This window comes from Candoia aspera, chromosome 3 (assembly GCF_035149785.1).
Source record: "Candoia aspera isolate rCanAsp1 chromosome 3, rCanAsp1.hap2, whole genome shotgun sequence".
Lineage (NCBI taxonomy): Eukaryota > Metazoa > Chordata > Lepidosauria > Squamata > Boidae > Candoia > Candoia aspera.
This window is the reverse complement of record NC_086155.1, coordinates 32,909,958-32,931,635: the sequence shown is the minus strand read 5'-3', so window position 1 is coordinate 32,931,635 and position 21,678 is coordinate 32,909,958. Positions and strand designations below refer to the sequence as shown.

Genomic DNA, 21,678 nt, shown 5'->3' with positions numbered 1-21,678 from the left:
TTTAGTTCCTGTCTGAGTAATTTTATGGGTTGCCACAATCCTTTTTATCCACAATAATATACAATAACAACATTAACTCTGTTTTCTTTCAGTCTACTCTGCAGTATAAAGGCATTATGTACTCAGAGTGGAGGTCTCTACACCTTGTAATTCAAAATGATAAAGGTCATACTAGCGTACTTCATAGTTATCCTGACAATGTGGGAAGAGAGGTGGCAAATGCTGTTGTTCGTCCCCTTGGCCAAATCTTGAATTCTTCATCAACGGCTGGAAATGAAAGTTTACTAAAAACTGACAAAGAAGTGAGTATCCATGTGCTCAATTTTTAATTCCACTTTCTGTATATGTAACTGTTAATAAGTTGGTTTCTGTAATTTAGAAATAACTGCTGAGAAACAGACATTTGTGTACATTCTGTTAGATAGCATTCCATTATGAATCTATAGCAGCAGCAAAATATAATCATTTGAAAATAAATATTGTCTCTAATCTGATTCAGATTTGCATCTCAATCTCTTGTTCTGTTAACTTGGCTAGATCTGTGCCACAATAACATACTACAGGTAGTCCTCGAGTTACAACCATTTGTTCAGCAACCGTCCAAAGTTATGGCAGCGCTGAACAAATGGTAATTACGCCTGGTCCCCAAAGTTATGGCTGTTGCAATACTCTGCTGTCACATGATCAGACTTTGGGCACTTGGCAGCCCACCTTCACTTGCAACTGTAGGGATGCTTCAACTCCCCCCACCTGCCTATCTCCCCCCATCTCTGCCCTTTTGGCACCCTGCACTCTGCATGCCATGCAGCAGTTAATGTGATCACTGGTAATTTCAGCTTGAATTATAGTCAATTAAGGTTTATATAGAATCTGTTCAATTTTGAAGAATTTCCCCTCTTTCTTGCAATTCCCCATTCCTTTATTCAGGAGACATATGTGTCTGAAGGAATTATATTGTGAAATGGGTGTGTATGGTTGCATACAAATATCTAAACAGCCTGATCGAATATATGAATCCACAAGCGAATGGAAGCTGATACAACCTCTACATGGTAGATCTTTCTGCAAATTTGAATGCAAACTTACTATCTCTGTATAGTTGTTTACAGATTCAGAATAAGAAAACAACTGCATAAGGAGGTGCAGAACTTTGGACATCACTTCATTAAATACTTTGTAACAACTCTGTAGGTAGACATAACAGCTTCTCCTCATATTCTGAAGCCATTTTGAGTCTATTTCTTGCTTTGGGATTTTCCCTACTTTTCCTTGTAGACCTTTTCTAGCTCAGAAATATTTTAGGTCACCTTGTATGTACTGCATGACTGAGATCTCCCCACAGATTTTCAGTAATATTCGAGTCTGGGTACTCTGGAGGCCTTTACAAATCTTTATGGCTAATTTGGAGGTATGCGTCAGATTTCTGTCTTGCTGAAATATCCAATAGCTTTTCAACTTCAGTTTCTTCACTGACTATGTGATACTAGCTTCTAGAATGTGTTGATATTTAGCAGAACTTCTTATATATATATATATATATATATATATATATATATATATATATATTATAGAGCCTCTCATCTCACAGCAGTGACTCTGGGTGGTGTACAAAAATTAAAACCGCCATAACAGTATATAACCCCTGACACTCTGGTTAAAACAACTCCTGAAATAAAAAGGCACATTATGAGCGGAGTTCACCTAACCTCCTGGCCCAAATGCCTGGATAAGCAGACAGTTCTTCAGAGCTTTATGAAAGGCTAACAGGTTGGGACCATCTGGATCTCTGGAGGAATGCTGTTCCACAGGGCAGACATAGCAAGAGAGAAGGCACAACCCCAGGTCCAACAAGATGCCATTGTTTGATGGAAGGAACCGGGTGCATGCCCTCCCCACTGTGGTGGGCAGAGCAATTGGGGACAGACAGTCATGCAAATAGTCTGGTCCTATGCCATGTAGGGCTTTATAGGTGGTGACCAGCACCTCGAATCGGACCTGGAAACTTACTGGGAGCCAGTGCAGTTTGCAACATAGCAGTGTTATATGAACATTTTGAAAGATACCAAAAACTGTCTGTGCTGGTACGCTCTGGACCAGCTGCTGCTTCCTAATGCTCTTCTAGGGCAGCCCCATGTATGGTACATTACAGTAACCCAAACGGGAGGTGACTAAGGCATGACTTACTGTGAGAAGTCTTCCCAGTCCAGGAATAGGGGCAATTGGTACACAAGGTGAACCTGTACAAAGGCCCTCCTAGCCATGGCTGCCACCTGCTTTTTGAGCAGGAACTGTGAATTCAGGAGGACCCATAAATTGCACATCAACTCTGGGGAAGTGCACCCCTAGGCAGAGTTAAGGAGGAAAATCTCCAGAGCTGGGGGGGCCTTAAAAAAGCAGAGATGTACAGCTGGGTGTCATGAGCCTAATGATGATACTGCACCCCTTGTCAACAGATAACCTCTCCTAGTGGCTTCATGTAAATTTTAAATGGAAGTGGGGAGAGAGTGGAACCCTGAGGCACCCCCCAAAGCAGAGGCCTCCTACTTGACCTCTCCACCAGGAACCAGGCCTGGAAAAAGGAGAACTACCTTCTCCTGTACAATATTTCATGTGCTAGTGGCTGCTATGCAACTCCAAAGCATAGTAGAACCACCCACATGTTTAATTATTTGCTAAGTACTCTCCCCCCCCCCCCAATGCTTCACATTTTTTCCTCCAAAAGTATCTTGTGTGGTTGTGGCTGAAAAGTTCAATTTTTGTTTCATCTGTCCAGAGCACTTTCTTCCAAAAGATTTGAGGCTCATCAAGGTTTTTTTTTGCATACTTGAAACAACTGATTTTTGTAATGCGATCAGAGAAAAGATTTCTCTCTGAACTCTCCCACGCATATCGTTGTGTAAACAATACTGTACTGAGGATCTGTGGATAACTATTCCAGCATCAGCTAAATTTTTTAGGAGGCTCTTTGCAGAGATCTGTGGGTTCTGTTTTGCAGCTCTGACCAATTTTTGAACAACCCTAACAGAGATTTTTCTTGGTCTTCCAGATCTTGCCTTGATTTCAACTATTCTATTTTCGTCCAGTCTCCCACCTCCCCTTTTTGGGGAAAGTGGTTGAGAAAGTGATGGCATTACAGCTCCAGAGGGTTCTGGAGGAAACGGATTATCTAGACCCCTTTCAGTCAGGTTTCAGGCCCGGATATGGGACGGAAACGGCATTGGTCCCATTTATGGATGATCTCTGGCGGGAGCGGGATGGGGGTAGTGTATCCATCCTTGCTCTTCTTGACCTCTCAGCGGCTTTCGATACCATCGACCATGGTATCCTTTTGGGTCGGCTCAGGGAGTTGGGGGTGGGTGGCGTGGTTCTACGCTGGTTCACCTCCTTCCTCCAGGGCTGGTCCCAATCGGTGGTGATAGGGAGTGAGAGATCTGACCCTTGACCCGTCCTTTGTGGGGTGCTGCAGGGTTTGGTTCTCTCTCCTCTCCTATTCAACATCTACATGAAACCGCTGGGTGAGATCATCCGTCACCATGGGATGAGGTATCATCAGTATGCTGACGATACTCAATGGTATATCTCTATCCCAGGTGAGCTAAGTGATGCCGTAGCTGCCCTTTCCAGGTGCCTGGGGGCTGTAGGGGCCTGGATGGGGAACAACAGGCTTCAGCTGAACCCCGGTAAAACCGGAGTGGCTGTGGGTTAAGAGCTCTTCTGTATCCGGGACTTTGTCATCTTTGGTTCTGGAAGGGGTTGCACTGCCCCAGACAGACCCAGTGCTTAACTTGGGGGTCCTCGTGGACTCATGGCTCCTGCTCGAAGAGCAGGTGGCAGTCATGGCCAGAAGGGCCTTTGCACAGCTTCATGTTGTGCACCAGTTACACCCTTTCCTGGATTGGGAGGCCCTTCGAACAGTCACTCATGCCCTGGTTATCTCTCATATAGACTACTGCAATGCGCTCTACATGGGGCTACCCTTGAAGAGTATTCGGAAGCTTCAGCTGGTCCAGAATGCGGCTGTGCGGGCTATTTTTGGTGCCCCTAGAAGGGCGCACATAACACCTTTGCTATGCAAGCTGCATTGGATATTAGTTTGCTTCCGGGTCCAATTCAAGGTGTTGGTTATCACCTATAAAGCCCTATATGGCATGGGACCAGGTTACCTAAGGGACCGCCTCTTCCCCATTTCATCAGCTCGCCCCACCCGATCATGCAGAAAGGGCATGCTACGGATCTGATCCATAAGAGAATTCCATCTGGCAGGATCCAGGAGGCGGGCCTTCTCTGCAGTAGCACCCGCCATCTTGAACATCTTGCCTCTGGAGGTGAGATTAGCCCCATTGCTCCTAGCCTTCCAGAGGAAGTTGAAGATCTGGCTCTGCCACTGGGCTTGGGGCAGGTAGGAGAATAGTCATACTTGGGGCTGGCTAGTACCTTGAAGTGCCCCTCCTATACAATGACTGAATGAGACCATAGCCATCTGGATTTTATCAAATTTGGTAGCTCTGTGAAATCGTTTTATAATGTGTTCTATATTGAAATTTTACTATATATTTATTGTTTTATATTGTAAACCGCCAAGAGTTCCTCTGCTTGGAGGAGATGGGCGGTGACAAATTTGATAAATAAATGTAACTTCTATTTCATTTATAACGTTTCCAACACTTGAAATTGCTAGCTGGAAGTATTTAGAGATATTTTTATAGTCTTCCCCTGCTTTCTAAGAGTGAATTATCTTCATTTTCAAATGTTCAGACAGCTGCTTAGAAGAGCCTGTGGTTGTTGCAGATAGAGCAACAATCACAACTCAGGAGTTAGAAGAGTCCCAGTATTTGTTTGGTGTGGAATTTCCTTCACCTGATTAATTACACACCTAATGAGTCAATCATCTTTTGGGCCCTATTAACAACTTTACAGTAAAAAAGAACTAAAGGAACAAAAAAGCACTAAATCAATGAGAAGGCTTTCCAAAGTTCTGTACTTGGCATATTCACCATTTTCTTATTTTGAATCTGTAAATACTTGGACGTAAATAGTAAGTATGCATTCAAATCTGCAAAACCGTATCGTGTTTAACTTTGTACCATGTGCAGGCATGTTAGGTTCTATTAGTTATGGATTCATTGAAACACGCAAACATACAATACAGTTTGTAGCTCGCTGCCCTACATAATATTTCTAGACCCAGGTATTTTGAATATAGCTGATAAAGAACTGGATTTCTTTTTTCAAGCCTGATTGCCTATATTTTTCCCTTGTTAGTATTAATACTGCCGTATTTTTATTTTCTTAGGTAAAATGGACAATGGAGGTGGTTTGCTATGGGCTGACTCTCCCTTTGGATGGTGAGACAGTGAAACACTGTGTTGATGTATATACAGATTGGATTATGGCTCTGGTTTTACCTAAGGATACAATTCCTCCACCTGTTATTAAAGAGCCAAATCTTTATGTTCAGAGCATACTCAAACATCTACAGAACCTCTTTGTACCTAGGTAAGTAGTATAGAGGAAATAATTTTATCCCTGTATAATTATTAATAAAGTAATAGTCCATAATACTAGCCATAGTTTATCTTAAAAGTGTAACTAATAATTGTTTTTAGATTAATCATGTTATTTATTAATTGTAGAAAATTCTTGGTATTTCTTGTTTTAGAAAAGTATTTTAATGGGTATTTATGATTTTGAGTTAGTGAAAATTTTATTCTTTAAAACACTGTTCGCAAACTTTTAACTGTCTTATAAGAGGCCTACGTTACAGGTTTCTGTCTGCAGCAAACTGCTAGGAGTTAATATAAAATACCTAAAAATGTAATGCCCTACATGTTTCAAACTCTTCTTCCATAAGCAAGGTCTCAGAAAATGGTATATTTTTAGAAGTACTAATAGGTAATTTGAGTTCAACTAGGTGGGTCACAGACTTCAGATTACTCTATTGACTGCTGATTTTAGATGCTTTGAAAATCTTTTATGACTAACCTCTCTTAATGCTGTTGTCAGGCCCTTAACAGTATACTACAACTAGGGAACAAGATTCATATGGAGTTTCATTAATGAGGTTTAATCTCAGGAAATAAGGTATTAGAATACAGAATCTTGGAAATGCAATAAGCAGAACTCCCACTCTCATTTAAGAAAGAATTCATTAAGTAAGGGTTTCTGTGAGTTGTGTGAATCTTTTTCCCCCAAATGTAAAACTGAAGGGCTAAGTGCCCTTTTTTCAGTTAAGTCTAGTATTGTAATATCCATTTGCTCTTCATTAGTGATGTTTTGAAATACTCCCTTTTGTTTCCCAGCCTCAGTCTTTGCAGATACTTTTTGCAGTTTGCATTGTTAAGGTATGTTTTCTTCTTTATAGGCAGGATCAAGGTTCCAGTCAGATTAAATTGTGTTTGCAAGTTTTGAAAGCTGTCCAGAAATTGGCTCATGAATCAACCATTATGGCTAGAGAAACATGGGAAGTTTTATTATTGTTTCTACTACAGATTAATGATACTCTACTGGCACCTCCAACAGTACAAGGTTAGACACTTAGCTTTTCCCATTTACTACTTCCAAATACGTTTTTAGCTAGAGATTGTTTAATTAAGAACATTATCCTGTTTTTTTCCTATTGTTTGATACTTTAAAGCATAATAATCATAAAATGACATTGAAATATTAGTCCTGTTTTCTTTGTTCAGTAAGCTGAAAATATATTTTTTTTGGATGAACAAATTTTTATCTCCCAATTTGTTGATACCAATTTAATGTTTTTAAGGACTCGCAACCATTGATGTGGACTTATTGGATATTCCAATTTTTTAATCCATAGTTGATAAATCCCAGTGGTATCCACTTTAAAAATGTTCCTTAACTTTTGGTAAACATAGGTTGTGGGTTTAAATTCAGTCATGGATTCCATCAGATAAAGCATCTCAGGTACCTTTGAAGCACCCAGGGTGTCAGAGCATACTTACATTGAAAATATTGCTACTGTTGTGAACTAGGAAGACCACATTCAGTTTGAAGCTGAGAAAAATCCTTGAAATAACCATTATATAATAATTGATTTAATGTAACTATTCCAGTTCTACTCATGCTTTCCGATAAAACATATTACCACCTATTTTTAAAGTAGAATTCTTCCAAAGAGTTAAATATTTGTGAACCTGAGATCAAAATCTTGTCTACACCCCAGTAGAGCCCAAAGATTTCTCATAGCACATAGTCCTGGAAATAAACACTGTTTCTACTATATGTTATTCCAAGACCTTGCCTGAACCTTAATGGAGATAAATAGTAACTTTCCAACAAGGCCCATGATTTTACTCCATGTATATTGGAGTATTTTTCATTGTACATATATAAAATGTAAGCCCAATGATATTTTTGCAAGTCCAGTAAATTAAAACCATCATTAACAAATGGTAATCTCAGCTAATGAAATTCTTGGAGATCTATTTTCTGAATAACTTATTGTTCTGAAGAAAATATTTATCTGGAATTAATATTGGGATACCTCTCAAGGCATAATTCAGAAGAGGGAGAATATTCATTTTAACAGTATTATATACCCTACAGGCTTAATAGAATTTTAATACATCTATTAACATCCAAATCAACCTGTTCTAAAAGTTTCAGTGTGTTTATTTCCATATATTTAGAAATGTTTTTGGGAATATAAAGTTCTAAGTATTTAATATGAATATGAAACTTGCATATAGTTCTGAACAAAGCTGACTATTCTGGTACACCATCATAAAGCTATGACACTGTGCAGTAAGTAATGAGAAGAATTAATACCTGGATAGATCATAATTAACTCATATTATGAAAATAATAGATTAGAGAATTCTTTGCAAGAAAGATTTTTAAAATGTCCTTTGCTTTGTTCCTATTTTAGGTGGTATTGCTGAGAATCTGGCTGAAAAACTGATTGGTGTGTTGTTTGAAGTCTGGTTGCTAGCCTGTTCTCGGTGTTTTCCCACACCACCTTACTGGAAAACTGCCAAAGAGATGGTAGCAAATTGGAGGCATCATTCTGCAGTGGTAGAGCAGTGGAGTAAAGTCATATGTGCACTTACTGCTAGGTAGGCTATCTCTTTTTTTCATTATTCAATTTGACATTACTAAATGATGCATTTGATATTAATGTTTCAGGAGATTTCCTTGGGCATTGCTCTTTCTATTCAAATTGACTGTTACTGCACCTGATTTATTTTTATTTATTTATTTATTTACTTGATTTCTATAGCCGCCCATCTCAGTGAGTGACTCTGGCGGCTTACCACATTTACTATGTGTGAACTTTTGAATTTGTTCTTAAATTTAGTTTCTCTGAGTAACCTGGGTTCTGGGTGGTCACATATCAGAATGCAGATCAGAGCTCCCATGATCCCTTTTTTTTTGTATATTAAGGTTTTTATCTTTGAAATAGAAAATTGTCATGTCAGGGAGAGTCATGCAAGATAATTATGTATTACATCATTTTTATTGTTGTGAGAGGAAAATCTATTGCTAGGATTCTGAATGGGTGCTAGGTATATTCTTCTGTCTTTGTGAACCCTTATCTTTGCAAAAAACACATGAATGCATCTTAAGGAGTTTGTGTGTGTATGTATGGAGGCTACATATACATTACTTTTGTAAACGCTTCCTTTTCATAATCAGTGCAGTATTAAGAATAATACAAACCTCTACTGTATGAATATTACCATTTGAGCAAGGATGTTTCATGTTGCTATATAATCAGTAAATCCTTGTTTAAATTTCTTCTTTATTAGGGTACACATTAAGAAGAATTAATATTAATTATGCAATTTTGCTCAGTCTAAAAGAAGTACTTCCTGAAATTTATAAGTAGGAAAAGTATAATTAGGTTGATTAGAGTTTGGATGTTTGCATGATATTTGTAAGGTTTTTGTTCAGCAAATGCCTCCAGTAAAATATGGATACTAATTACTGTAGGTAGAACGAAATCAGACAGAACTCTAAAACCATTAAAAGACCTACTTTTTTTCCTAGATTGTTGCGTTTTACATATGGACCTTCATTTCCACCGTTTAAAATTCCTGATGAGGATGCAAACTTGATACCTCCTGAAATGGATAATGAATGTGTTGCCCAGACTTGGTTTCGCTTTTTACATATGCTGAGGTATTATACACAAGAGAAATCATGTAACGTTACTAGCAAGTTTACTCAGATTTGTTATGTATGAGTCTTCTTGGATGATGCTTATTGAAATAAGATGTTGGCCTTCTTGTGCAGTGGCTCTGCAATAGTTCAGGATGCAGGTATTCATACCTAATAATTAAAATAAAATAAAATGAACCCCATCTTTATCCAGTGACTGAATATCTTTCATTCTGGAAATAAATTAACCTTTGGAAACATTTGACTTCATCTAAGCATGTGGTATTTTGAAGTTTTCCTTAGAACAGCTTTTGTAGAGTTCGGACTGAAAACATTTTTTATGGCTACTTTAAAAAATAGTTTTTCTGAAATTCTTCATACCTTTTCAGGTTTTTGCTAATTGTGTTCCTTTCAGATAGCTCTATACAATGAACTAATAATTCTAATAATTCCTCCACTCCCTTTATGCTTTTAGTGCCTCCCTGCACCCACAGCTGTAGCATTCTCTTACAATACTGTTGCATTCATGTCAGCATATAAATGTCATCTGCCCCAAAGTCACTGTAATTAATAATAATTTAAACCTAAGCCCCCAAACACCTTGCCATCTTTATTAGCTAGGTATTGAATGGGTTGTCTATTACTCCTGGGTCTATCACGTTTTAAACATTTCACCTTCAGAACATAATTTAAAAAATAGAAAGTTCTTCATGCAGCACATTAACTTCATAGATGGCAAGCTTTGCAGTAAATAAATTTGTCCATTGGTATTAAAAACTTATAGAATGATTTGCATTTCCAGACTTTCAAGAAATGATGCAGCCTTTTAATTTCTTTAAAGAAAACTTTTTAAAGAAAAAAAATATTCAATGTATTACAGGTTTGAGGTTTTTTTCCTCCATCTGGTCAGTTTATTCTGATTAATATCATTTTTCTTTGTAGCAATCCTGTGGATTTGAGTAATCCAGCGATAATAAGCTCTACCCCCAAATTTCAGGAACAGTTTCTAAATGTGAGTGGCATGGCTCAGGAATTGAATCAGTATCCCTGCCTTAAACATCTGCCTCAAATATTCTTTCGTGCTATGCGTGGGATCAGTTGTCTAGTGGACGCATTTCTAGGTAAAGTATTTTAACTGATTAGATGTTGCTTGCCTCTGCTCTTTTTGTGGTATAGCTTGATGGATTTTAACATTTCATATTCATATATTTAACAGTTCAGCTATATGTTGCACAACTAATTGCGTACATGTCAATGCCATTATCTGCATATTTGAAATATATTTTATTTCAAATAGTTGGCAACTGTTAGTCCTTTAGTCTTAGTCTGTTAGTCCAGCTTTACCTCCCACTTCTGGCTCCATCTCTGTCTCCTACAAATAGCTTCGAGATACAAAATATAAGGTGGACAAACTATTTCTAAAACATTGGGAGGTTAGAAGGTATATTGCACGTCCTTGGGTGATCACATTCCCTTTCAGGAGTCCAGCTGAGTATTTTTCTGGTCAGGTTTTTGTAGTCTTGCTAATAGGTACTGAAAAGTAGATTATTAATATACTTAGCAAAATGCCTTGAAATATTTCTTGGTTCCTACTTGAATAATTTGCTTTGAAGAATTTTCAGGATTTTGGTTTGTTGTTAACTAAAACAGTTGCCTGTTTGTGTATGAAACCATAACTTTCAGTAAAACTGCATATGTCATTTTCCTCAGGAACTGCTTTTTGGAAATGTTTCCATTATGGCACATAATTTGGCAGAAATATACTCTCTCTCTTCTGTAGGAGTTGCTGCATTTACAACCAGTGGGTGTGAAAGATTACCCAGATATGGTATTAAAACTTGTTACACTGTCTTGGGTGGCAAGAATCTCAGCAGATGGGTGGTGATTTTAACAGTGGTTGGGGTTAGAATCAAATTTTGAAAAGCTGCAGTATTCTGTCATGATAGCTTCTTGGTATAAATTGATACATTATTATTGTAATAAAAAAAATATGGTATTCTGTTTAATTTTTAAAATTGTTATAACAGATTTCCTTTTTGCTATAAAATTGGGCTTCTCTTCATTGTTGTGAATTAGGTATTTCCAGAAGTACTGTGTATTTATATTAAAAAGCACAACTACCAACCCTTAGTATCTTTTAGTCATGTTAATGAGTTGCTCTCTCACACTGCAACAAGATTAATGTGATGTTATAATTTTAACCATTTCATAAATGCAAAAGTTAAATGGAATCTTAATTAGGTCTTAAGCTGTTAATCACATTGGTCTGTACCTACTATTAAGACACAGCTATAATGTTAAGATTCCACAGCTCTATATTTAGGTCTTTGTGTAATTTTTCTATAGTTCTAATTTATTCTAATAACATTAGCACGCTTGATATACTGGAACAAATTAGGAGATGTTCAAAATTTCTAAATATTGCGAAATAGGGAAAAATATCTCATATAAATTAAATTCTTTGAAATATTCATGAAGGGATTGCTTGAATAAAGGGGAAGGATGCTTTCTATGGGGCATTAAATGGAATGCTTTAATAATTTCAAAAGGGCAGTCTATAATTCCAAACTTGAGATGGGTGGCAGAAATTAGTATTAAAATAGCAACTGCAGTTCAGTACAGATAAATATAGAATGATTCGTGTTAGACAAAATTCCTAACTTCACATACATATTTGCTGATAATTGAGATAGTGGGAACTGAATGGGAAAGCCTTGACATTATGGTGATATGAATTCAGCGTGTTAAAAAAAAAAAAGATGCAGATCTCATGTTGGGATAACTAGTAAAGCTTTAAAGCTGGCACTAGCCTAATCTTTGTATTATGTACACTTCTGGTCTTTGCAATGTGATACTGTATAACAGAAAAAGGTACAGAAAGGTAGTTGCCTGATCAAAACACTGGGAGCAGTTTTCTTATGAGAAGAGGGTACAGTGTAGCTTCAAAAACATGTGACTGAGGGAAAGCATGATGGAGTTATATAAAATTATTCTTGGAGAGGAAAGAATTGCCATGATACCAGAATATGGAATCATCTATTGCAATGACTTTCAACTTTTGATATGCAGGACTAGTTAGGTGGAGCATAGGGTGAAACCTTAAAACTCACCAGAAATAATAAATATTATAACAGAATGACTGCAAATATATTTTTTAAGAAGTGGTCTTTCCATCATAATGGGATCTATGCCCTTTCATAGAATTATTAGTGGGTCATAAGATACAAAAATCTAGGAACCACTGATGGAATGAAAAAAAGAGTGGGAATTTCAGGACAAATAAAATTAGATTACTTCACATTGTGCTCTGAAATTTGCTTCCACAGAATTTGCTGAATAACCTCTTGGTTATATTTAAAAGGAGATAAATGCACAGAGATTAAAGCATTCAGTAACTGGTAGTTATGATGGCTGTGTGTTCATAACTGCAGTGTTAGAGGTAGTATACTGTTGAATCGGAGCTGATGGGGAGCATGAGCAGGATGATGGTATTGTATTCATGTCTAATTTATGGGTTTCCTATTGGCATCAGCTTGGCTACTGAGAGTATAGATTCCTGGTCTAGCTAACCCAGCAAGGCTGTTACGATATTAATGGAAAAACAAGATGTCTACTAATAGATTAACATAACACAGATTGAAAATAAACAAATCAACTATAGCCATTCCATTTTGGAATTTATCTTATAATGAATTAATTATCTGTCACATCCTACAATAAATGAAAATGGACTATGAAGAAATGTAATTAAATTGTATGGACTTTTTTTTTGCAGAATGCTATTTAAAATTTATTGCAGTATGAGAGAGCTACACTTAATCATGAGTTAAATACAGAATTTGCATTAGAAAAATCAATCTTAGAATTATTTTTTAATTTAAAACTCATAAAAGCCCAAACTTTTGAATAAATGTTTCTTTAATAACAGAATACTGCTTCTTTCTGTTGGTTAAACTAAGACAAACAGATCTGTTTCAATTGTGCTGATTGTGACACCAAGGCATGTAGAAGAGAAGTGTCAATCATTCACTTGTAAATTGATTGTCCTTTTTATCTTTGGATTAAGGTTTTTTCCCCTAATATTTTTAATTGTGAATGAAGAATTGTGAGTTGCATCTGGGATTTGGAAATGACCCCAAAATGGTGGACTCCAGAAGTGCAGTGGTCAAGATCACTCTGATACAGAGAAAATACACTATACCCTTGGTTTCCCTGGGTTGCCATAGCAAACTTACAGGGGTGCTCTGGGATTGTGAACTACCAGCTCGAGGTAGTTCACAGTTTTGGCTTAGGGCCACCATGAAAAAATTACAGAGACATCTAAGGCGCCGTGAACTGAGAAAGTTTGGGAACTTCTGCACTGTACCCTAGATCTAGAGAACCATGCACACTTTAGTGTTGTTGGAAGCAGCTTTTCTCTATACCTCCATGTAATTTGGCTGCTCATCCCTCACTTTCAGCCAACCAGATTCTTCAGCCATCAGGAAAAGTTTTATCAAAGGTTCAGAAAGTGGCTGAGGGCCTCTTTTCTTGGGCATTTTTTGAATCTTCCAACCTCATAGCTAAAACAATTAAGGACATAATTTTATGGGAAAGAGCTGGAAGGGACTGCAAAAGGCTGAGGAGTTTTCCTATGCTTATTCCTTATGCTCACTAAATTGGGAGTAAGCTGTAGCAAAATTGACTTGAGGGTTATGAACATAAATGAGATTCCCTTAAAATAGCTTGGGAAATGTTTATGGGCAGTTTGTTTTTTGATGCAGGAGGATTTTGCTACGAAATAACATACTATTTCTAAAATGGGAAGAATGAAACTTTGCTCCTATGTTAATAATTTTTAATCTTTGCTACAATTAAGTTGAATCCTATGTATTTTAAAAATAAATATTTAAACATTGCATTTTCAAGCCTTAAGTTACATTGATATTTTGTAGCTGGAGTGGGGAATTGGAGGCCAATGGCTGCATGCAGCTCCTGGAATATCATTTGTGGTCCCCAAAATATCTTGAGATCCCACTGCTGAAGTTCAGCAACAAGATGACTTTGGGTGGGCTAATTTTTAATTAATTTTGTAGAATGGAGACAGTGTTAGGGGGGAGGGGAGAATGAGAGTATAATACCTGCATGAGGTAAAATGCTTTTATTCTGATTCTTAAACCCTTCCCTTAACACAAAACCAAGTGGGAAAACAAACTGAAATTTTGACCCTTCTTTTCAGTAATACCCCTGGAGGCTAAATTTTGGCTTCAGTCACCAACTGCAGCTGAAACCTGTCCTGGAGATATTCTCTTCCCCAGTAATTGTGTGCTTGTGACATACTAGTATATGTGTGTGGATATATGTGTTTCTGTTTATATACCTCCATAAAGCTATACTCCCAAAGATACCCAGAGCCAGGACAAAACTATATATTAATTGAATTAATAACTACCAATTAAAATTAATTTCTTGTAAAATAAGGTGCTCTGTTTCTTACATTAATTATTTCTGACAGAAACAGCAAAACGAATGGTGGAAATGGAGTACGAGGAAGGGGTAACTGCATGTAAATGGGAAGGAAGAAAAGGCAGGATAGGAAAAAAAAACAAGAGAAACCCTGTTTAGGCATTTCAAGAAGGGCTAATCACTGTGTCCTAAATAATGACTAATTGTCAGTGGTGGCCAGCTTTTCAGCACTGATCTCCTGTCCATTTCTTTACTTTCAACAGCTTCTAGGGCTGTCCAAAGTATTCAAAAGGGACAAAACACTCCTTGAAGCACTGAAACAGCCATGGTCTCAACTCTGCTGGTGGTTCCAGTAGAAGTGTTACCTATTCACAGACACCCACATGGAAAACTGAGAAAACCCTTTGAAGCAGCTGGTGCTTACTGTTAGCCTTCCAGAGCACATGGTTGATTTAATGCATCAAAGAGGTTGATTTAATGCTTCGCTTGACCTATAATGAAGTGCCCCTTTTGAACACTTTTAAACCATAGTAACTTTTTCTATTCTGATCAGTATTGTAAGATTGACTACCTCAATTTACAGGTAATTATTTGAGGGAAAAATCTTGTTTTAAGTATGGTAATATGAAAATAAGTGAAATGTTTGCAAAAGCATGCTACAGATATTTTGAAAGTGGAGCATCCTATCACTGCATACACTTAGAAATAATTGTTTCATTGATCCTCTTTTCACATTCAGTATATAAGGTTTTTTTCCCTAAATGCCCAGTCAGTTCACTTCCACTAGTTTTTGCTTAGTTTATCACTCTGAAGAATGTTTGACTTGAAGAATGTGTAAGAAAGCTGTGAGTGTCATCTTTAACATGGTTACTTATTTTAAAGATAGATCATTCTCTTAAAATTTTGAAGATGGCTGTTAATTTAGTTGGGAAGAAAGTATTTTCAGATAGTCTTTTTTTCCTCTTTGTTTCTATAGTTTTCTTACTGCTTTCACTGTATATGTTCAAATCTGGTTATGCTTTAAGAAAGAATAATATCTGTAATTTCAAATTTTTCATCTCTTTCTAATCTTAGTAAAAAACTAATTCTAAAATGAGATATATTTAACACTAAAGTTAGTATGTGTATATTTCTAAAAATACACCATAGGATTTTAGGAAGAACTTCAGGTTCAAATTGATTTTATATTTTTCAGGTATTTCAAGGCCTCGCGCTGACAGTGCTCCACCTACACCAGTAAATAGATTGAGCATGCCTCAAACTGCAGCTGTTAATACAACCCCACCTCATAATCGGAGACATCGTGCTGTAACTGTGAATAAGCCAACAATGAAAAACAGCACAGTAAGTCTTTAACCTTAGCAACAGCTGTGTTTTTGTCATATTTCCTATAATACAGATGATATACAGCTGTGTTTTTGTCATATTTCCTATAATACAGATGATAACTGACATTATTACATTATAAGCAAGTATACGATTAAAGTTCTAAACAAATACTTTTTTTGTCTTTCATTCAAATAGGCTAACACCGCTCATGCTTCCAAACACCAGCCATCTTCTACTTCTCCGCTGTCTAGCCCAAACCAGACCAGTTCTGAACCTCGACCGTTACCTGCTCCTCACAGGCCAAAAGTTAATAGTATCTTGAACCTCTTTGGATCGTGGCTGTTTGATGCAGCCTTTGTTCATTGTAAGCTTCATAATGGCATAAACAGAGACAGCAGTATGACTGGTAAATATTTCAATCTCATCCTCTTTGTTGGCATTAACATGTTTGGCTAAGCAAAATTAAAATCTGACAAAAAGTATGATTAACTTATGTCAGTATGAAATACATTAGCAACATCTTGATTTTATTGACAACTTAAGGGACTGTAACAGTTCAAAGTCAAATTTTGTAGTTGAGTCACTTATTTTTAATGAAACTAGAAAGATTTCTGCAATCATATTGGCTAAGAGAAAGCGATATGGAATTGTTTGTGTCTATGCCTATAAAAAGCACTACTTCAAAAGCAGATTTCTTAACTGAATTATTTCAAACAATTAGGAGAACGGATGGCAAGCAGTATAATAGGATGTGCTTGCATTGTTTGATTATTGCTTGAATTTGGTTTTCAGAATTGGTATTTGGGTTTCTGTCAGAATTCCTGTCATGAAACCTGTGCATTCCAGTGCTCAAGTTAAATTCTTTAGCTTCAAGGGTTCTGTAAACCTGTAGTTTTCAAATCTTTGATAATCAGTTTTATTTTATCTGACTTTCTCATAGTTTTTTAAATTTTGCATATAAAAGTGGACATAATAGAAATGATGTATACAGGATTAAACAAATTCACAACCAATATATGTTTCATTGTATTAGTTTATAATTCCACTGTTACTATGCCAAACCTGATTGCTGTCTCTTTGGACAAGACATTTCTAACTTAATAAAGCAATTTGTAACAAAAGAACTAGTAATAAGTGGGGTTTAGTCAGCTACAACTGTTAATATTTATTGACAGTCTTTTCATACATATCTAGAAAATACTTGTAGTTTTAATACATTGAATGTGTAGATTCAAAAGGTATTTTGTAGAAAGTAACATTTCATTATAACCCTAGCAAGGTGGAGTGGTTGTGATTTTTTGCCCCCGTGGTCAGGGGATTTGACATCTCTGACTCTGGACAAAGTAACACTCCCCCAACAGAATTGGTGCACAATTTGGTGGTCCTTCTGGACTTGTGAGTCCTGCTGGAAGAGCAGGTGGCAGCCATGGCCAATGGGCAAGTTGTGCTCATTTATGAACTAGGAGACCCTTTCTCGTGGTCACTTATGCCTTAGAGTAGAGGGTATAGGGAATAGCCTTGAAGGACAGGAGGAAGGGTTACTGTCAAGGCAATGGTCAAATAAGATGGGCTTGAACCCAGGCCAAGAAATTAGTTTGAGTTAACATCTATATGGGACTGCCCTTGAAGACCATCTGGAAGCTGCAACTGGCCCAGAATGCAGTGATGCATGAGTTATGTAGCTGTTGTGTGAGCTGCACTGGCTCCTAGATCCTTTCCGGCTGCAATTCAAGATGCTCGTTATCACCTTTAAAGCCCTACAGGCCACTCCCTTAAATGCTGTCATCTGAGGGGACCTCAGAGGAACACCTTTTCTGTAGCTGCCCTAGCCCTTTGGAAGAGTCTCCCACTGAGATTCAAGGGGTCCCCACCCTTTTAGCCTTCCAGAAGGCTATGAAGACTGACTCTTACCCCAAGCATTGGGCTAGGATGTGGGTTGAGCCAGGAAGTTAATGGTTGGTCTGTCGCCTAGTGGGAAGGTTGGTCTGTTTGTATTCTGTTTTTATTGGTTGTGAGCCACCTGGTATCACTATGTGAGATAGGCGGCCATATAAGTTCTTTACATACATACATACATACATACATACATACAGAAAGACTTAAAAGGAACAACCAAGCATGGCAAAGTTGCTTATGTTATATTTAGGCCAGAATTCCTGGTATCTTCTACTTTTTTAATAAGACAGAATCATAAGGCAATAAAAATCATATTACTTAACACAAATACAGTCATTATTTAATTATTTCATCAAAGTACAAAATCAATACAAATGCTAGTAAAGCTACTTCCAATATTGTTTTATTTTAAAGGTTATTATTTCAGGCTTTAAGAAATGCCTTTAGGTTACACTGAGGAGCCATATTGTCTTTTGTGGGCATGTTTCACTGGATTTTAATTACATAGTTAAAGTTCAGTTTGAGATATTCAAGACAGTAACAAAATGAAGCTTTAGGTTCATAGTTTTTTTTCTAGCTGTTGATATATCATGTTGCTATAACTCAGAATCATATTGCAAAATATTTTGTAGTAGCTTGTAATTCTGTTTTCTGTGGAAAGTATAGTCACTGATTCTACCCTCACTGTAAAATTCTTTATTCACTGTAAAAGCCTTTATTCTAATAGCAGTAAATTTATTTAAATAGCATTTATTGATATTTAAACATATACTAAGATACTAAGAATTTGTAAGTGGAATTGAGGTCTCTTTGCTTTTTTTCATATGTATTACAGTATATATCATATGTTTTATATTGTTGGTGTTCTAGTACTTGTTCTAATTCGTACTGTTCAATACTTAGCTGGCCTTGGCTGATCTAGAAAGCAACACTGGTTAGTACTTGGATGGGAAAGCTACCTGGGAAGTCCAGGGCTATAGGCTAGACTGGGAAGTTGAAACAAATGTCTCAGAAAAAGGCAATAACAAACCAGTTTCCTTCTGGACCAACTGTGGGGATTGGGAGTGGGAGCACTGTCTTGCAGTGGTTCAACTCCTTCCTCAGTGGTCAGTTCCAGTCTGTGTTGATGGGAGGGAAAAGACTGTGGGGTGCCCCAGGGTTCAGGGTGCTTTCCCCCCTTCCGTTTAACATCTACATGAAACCACTGGATGAGCTCATCCGTCAGTTCGGGGCCAGATTTACATCTACCTTGGGCTGTGCAAGGGAAGCTGTCGAGGTACTGATCTAGTGTCTGGAGGCTGTTCAGGTCTGGATAGGGAGAAACAGGCTCCAGTTCAGTCCTACCAAGACTGAGTGGCTGTGGCTGTCTGGCCCCCCAGGGTCAAAGACATCTCCATTGTTGGTCTTGAATGGGGTTGCACTTCCCCATTTGAGATTGGTGAGCAACTTGGGGGTCCTCCTGGACTCACAGCAACTGTTCAAAGACCAGGTAGCAGCTGTGGCCAGGAGGACCTTTACACAGGTACATCTTGTGTGCCAGCTTGGTCCCAGGCCTGGGATTAATGTGATGTGTATGTGGGGGGGGGGCTGTTGTGCTTTGTTTTAATGGCTGTGTTTAGTCTGGGCTGCCTTGTTTAGTTTTATGTTTTTAATTGTTTTAATCTAGTATTATATTTTGTAAGCCACCCAGAGTCCACTAGAGTTGTTGTTTATTCGTTTAGTCGCTTCCGATTCTTCGTGACTTCATGGACCAGCCCACATCAGAGCTTCCTGTCGGTCGTCACCACCCCCAGCTCCCCCAGGGATGAGTCCGTCACCTCTAGAATATCATCCATCCACCTTGCTCTTGGTCAGCCCCTCTTCCTTTTGCCCTCCACTCTCCCTAGCATCAGCATCTTCTCCAGGGTGTCCTGTCTTCTCATTATGTGGCCAAAGTATTTCAGTTTTGCCTTTAATATCATTCCCTCAAGTCCATTTCAGTTCACTGACGCCTGGAATGTCTATCTTTAATCTTGACATCTCACCAGTAACCACATCCAATTTGCCCTGGCTCATAGATCTTACATTCCAGGTTCCAATGGTGTGTTGATCCTTAGAACATTGGATTCGCCGTTCACCACCAGCACTGTTGGCCGCTAGCCGTCCTTTCAGCTTTGAGCTAGCTGCGTCATCACGTCTGGGGCTAGTTGAACTCATCCTCTGTTCCTCCCCAGTAGCATTTTGACCATCTTCCGACCTGGGGGTCTCATCTTCCGATGGTATACCGACATATCTCTGGTTGTACTGATCCATTTAGTTTTCACGGCAAGAATACTGGGGTGGGTTGCCATTACCTTCCCCAGGGATCGCATCTAGTCTGACATCTTTGTCATGACCTTCCCGTCTTGGGTGGCCCTTCACGGTTTAGCTCATGGCATCATTGAGGTGCTCAAGCTCCAGCAAAGCTCCAATAACGATCCTTTGCTGAAGTATTAAGGCCTACCTTGTGTCAATAAGAGTGGCGAAACGTCAATATTTCTCCAGTTATTGCTTCTGCAGAATGCCGCCCAACAGCCCTGTTTAAGATCACTCGTTCTCTTTTGGGTAAGGTGGACTCTTACCCACCTACAGGGCCGTGCAGAGGAGTTTTCTGGGCATCTGCAGGATAAAATCGCTCAGATCCATTCCAAGTTGGATCTAAGCGTGAGGCACAATCTGAGGAGATGCCAAGGGAGTGTACTTACCATGTTATCTGGGAACAGTTTGATCCTGTTGGGCCCGAGGAAGTGGACAGGATCCTCCGGACTGTGAATGCCACCGCATGTCATCTAGACCCATGCCCTTCCTGGCTGGTGAAGGCAGCTTGCTAGGTGACATGTGGGTGGGTCCAGGTGATGATGATGAATTCACCCTTGGGGGAGGGAGTGTTTCTGGCTGCCTTTAAAGAGGCAGCCCCCTCCTTAAGAAACCACCACTGGATCCCACCATCCTGGACAATTTTTGGGGAAGGTGGTTGAGAAAGTGGTAGCGTTGCAGCTCCAGAAGATCCTGGATGAAACGGATTATCTGGACCCTTTTCAGTCTGGTTTCAGGCCCAGATATGGGATGGAAACAGCTTTGGTCGCAGTTTTGGATGATCTCTGGTGGGAGTGGGATGGCGGGAGTGCATCCATCCTGGCTCTTCTTGACCTCTCCGTGGCTTTCGATACCATCGACCATGGTATCCTTTTGGGTCGGCTCAGGGAGTTGGGGATGGGTGGCGTGGTTTTTGTTCTGGTTCACCTCCTTCCTCCAGGGCTGGTCCCAGTCGGTGGTGATGGGGGGGAGAGATCTGACCCTCAACCCCTTTTGTGCGGGGTGCCGCAGGGTTTGGTCCTCTCTCCTCTTCTATTTAACATCTACATGAAGCCACTGGGTGAGATCATCTGTCACCATGGGATGAAGTAAGATCAATATGCTGATGATACTCAATTATATATCTCCATCCTGGGTGAGGTGAGTCGTGCAGTGACTGCCCTCTTTGAGTGTCTGGGGGCCTGGATGGGGAATAACAGGCTTCAGCTGAACCCTGGTAAGACAGAGTGGCTATAGTTGATGGCTCCTCTACATCCAGGAAATTGTCATGTTTAGTTCTGGATGGGGTTGTACTGCCCCATTCAGACCTGGTGCGGAACCTGGGGGTCCTCTTGGACTGTGACTTCTGCTCAAAGAGCAGGTGGCAGTCATGGCCAGAAGGGCCTTTGCACAGCTTTGTGTTGTGCGCCAGCTACGCCCTTTCCTGGAGCGAGATGCCCTCTGAACAGTCACTCATGCCCTGGTCATCTCCCATATAGACTATTGCATCGCTCTCTACATGGGGCTAAACTTGAAGAGTATCCAGAAGCTTCAGCTGGTCCAGAATATGGCCAT

The 21,678-nt window shown here is 38.8% G+C and overlaps 1 protein-coding gene across 4 annotated transcripts in view; it reads left to right on the top strand.

The window, feature by feature from the left end:
- Positions 1-21,678, top strand: part of RALGAPB (Ral GTPase activating protein non-catalytic subunit beta) — an 87,441-nt gene that overhangs the window by 16,838 nt on the left and 48,925 nt on the right. For 2 of the 4 annotated variants that reach the window (XM_063297256.1, XM_063297255.1), the window contains exons 2-10: positions 93-302; positions 5,294-5,496; positions 6,362-6,525; positions 7,889-8,075; positions 9,010-9,141; positions 10,063-10,241; positions 10,901-10,948; positions 15,761-15,909; positions 16,090-16,300. In XM_063297256.1, the coding sequence (XP_063153326.1) occupies positions 117-302; positions 5,294-5,496; positions 6,362-6,525; positions 7,889-8,075; positions 9,010-9,141; positions 10,063-10,241; positions 10,901-10,948; positions 15,761-15,909; positions 16,090-16,300 (1,459 nt within the window). In that variant the 5' untranslated portion in view covers positions 93-116. Of the gene's footprint in view, positions 1-92; positions 303-5,293; positions 5,501-6,361; positions 6,526-7,888; positions 8,076-9,009; positions 9,142-10,062; positions 10,242-10,900; positions 10,949-15,760; positions 15,910-16,089; positions 16,301-21,678 lie in introns of those variants that run through there. The other 2 variants (XM_063297257.1, XM_063297258.1) reach the window with 2 other exon arrangements.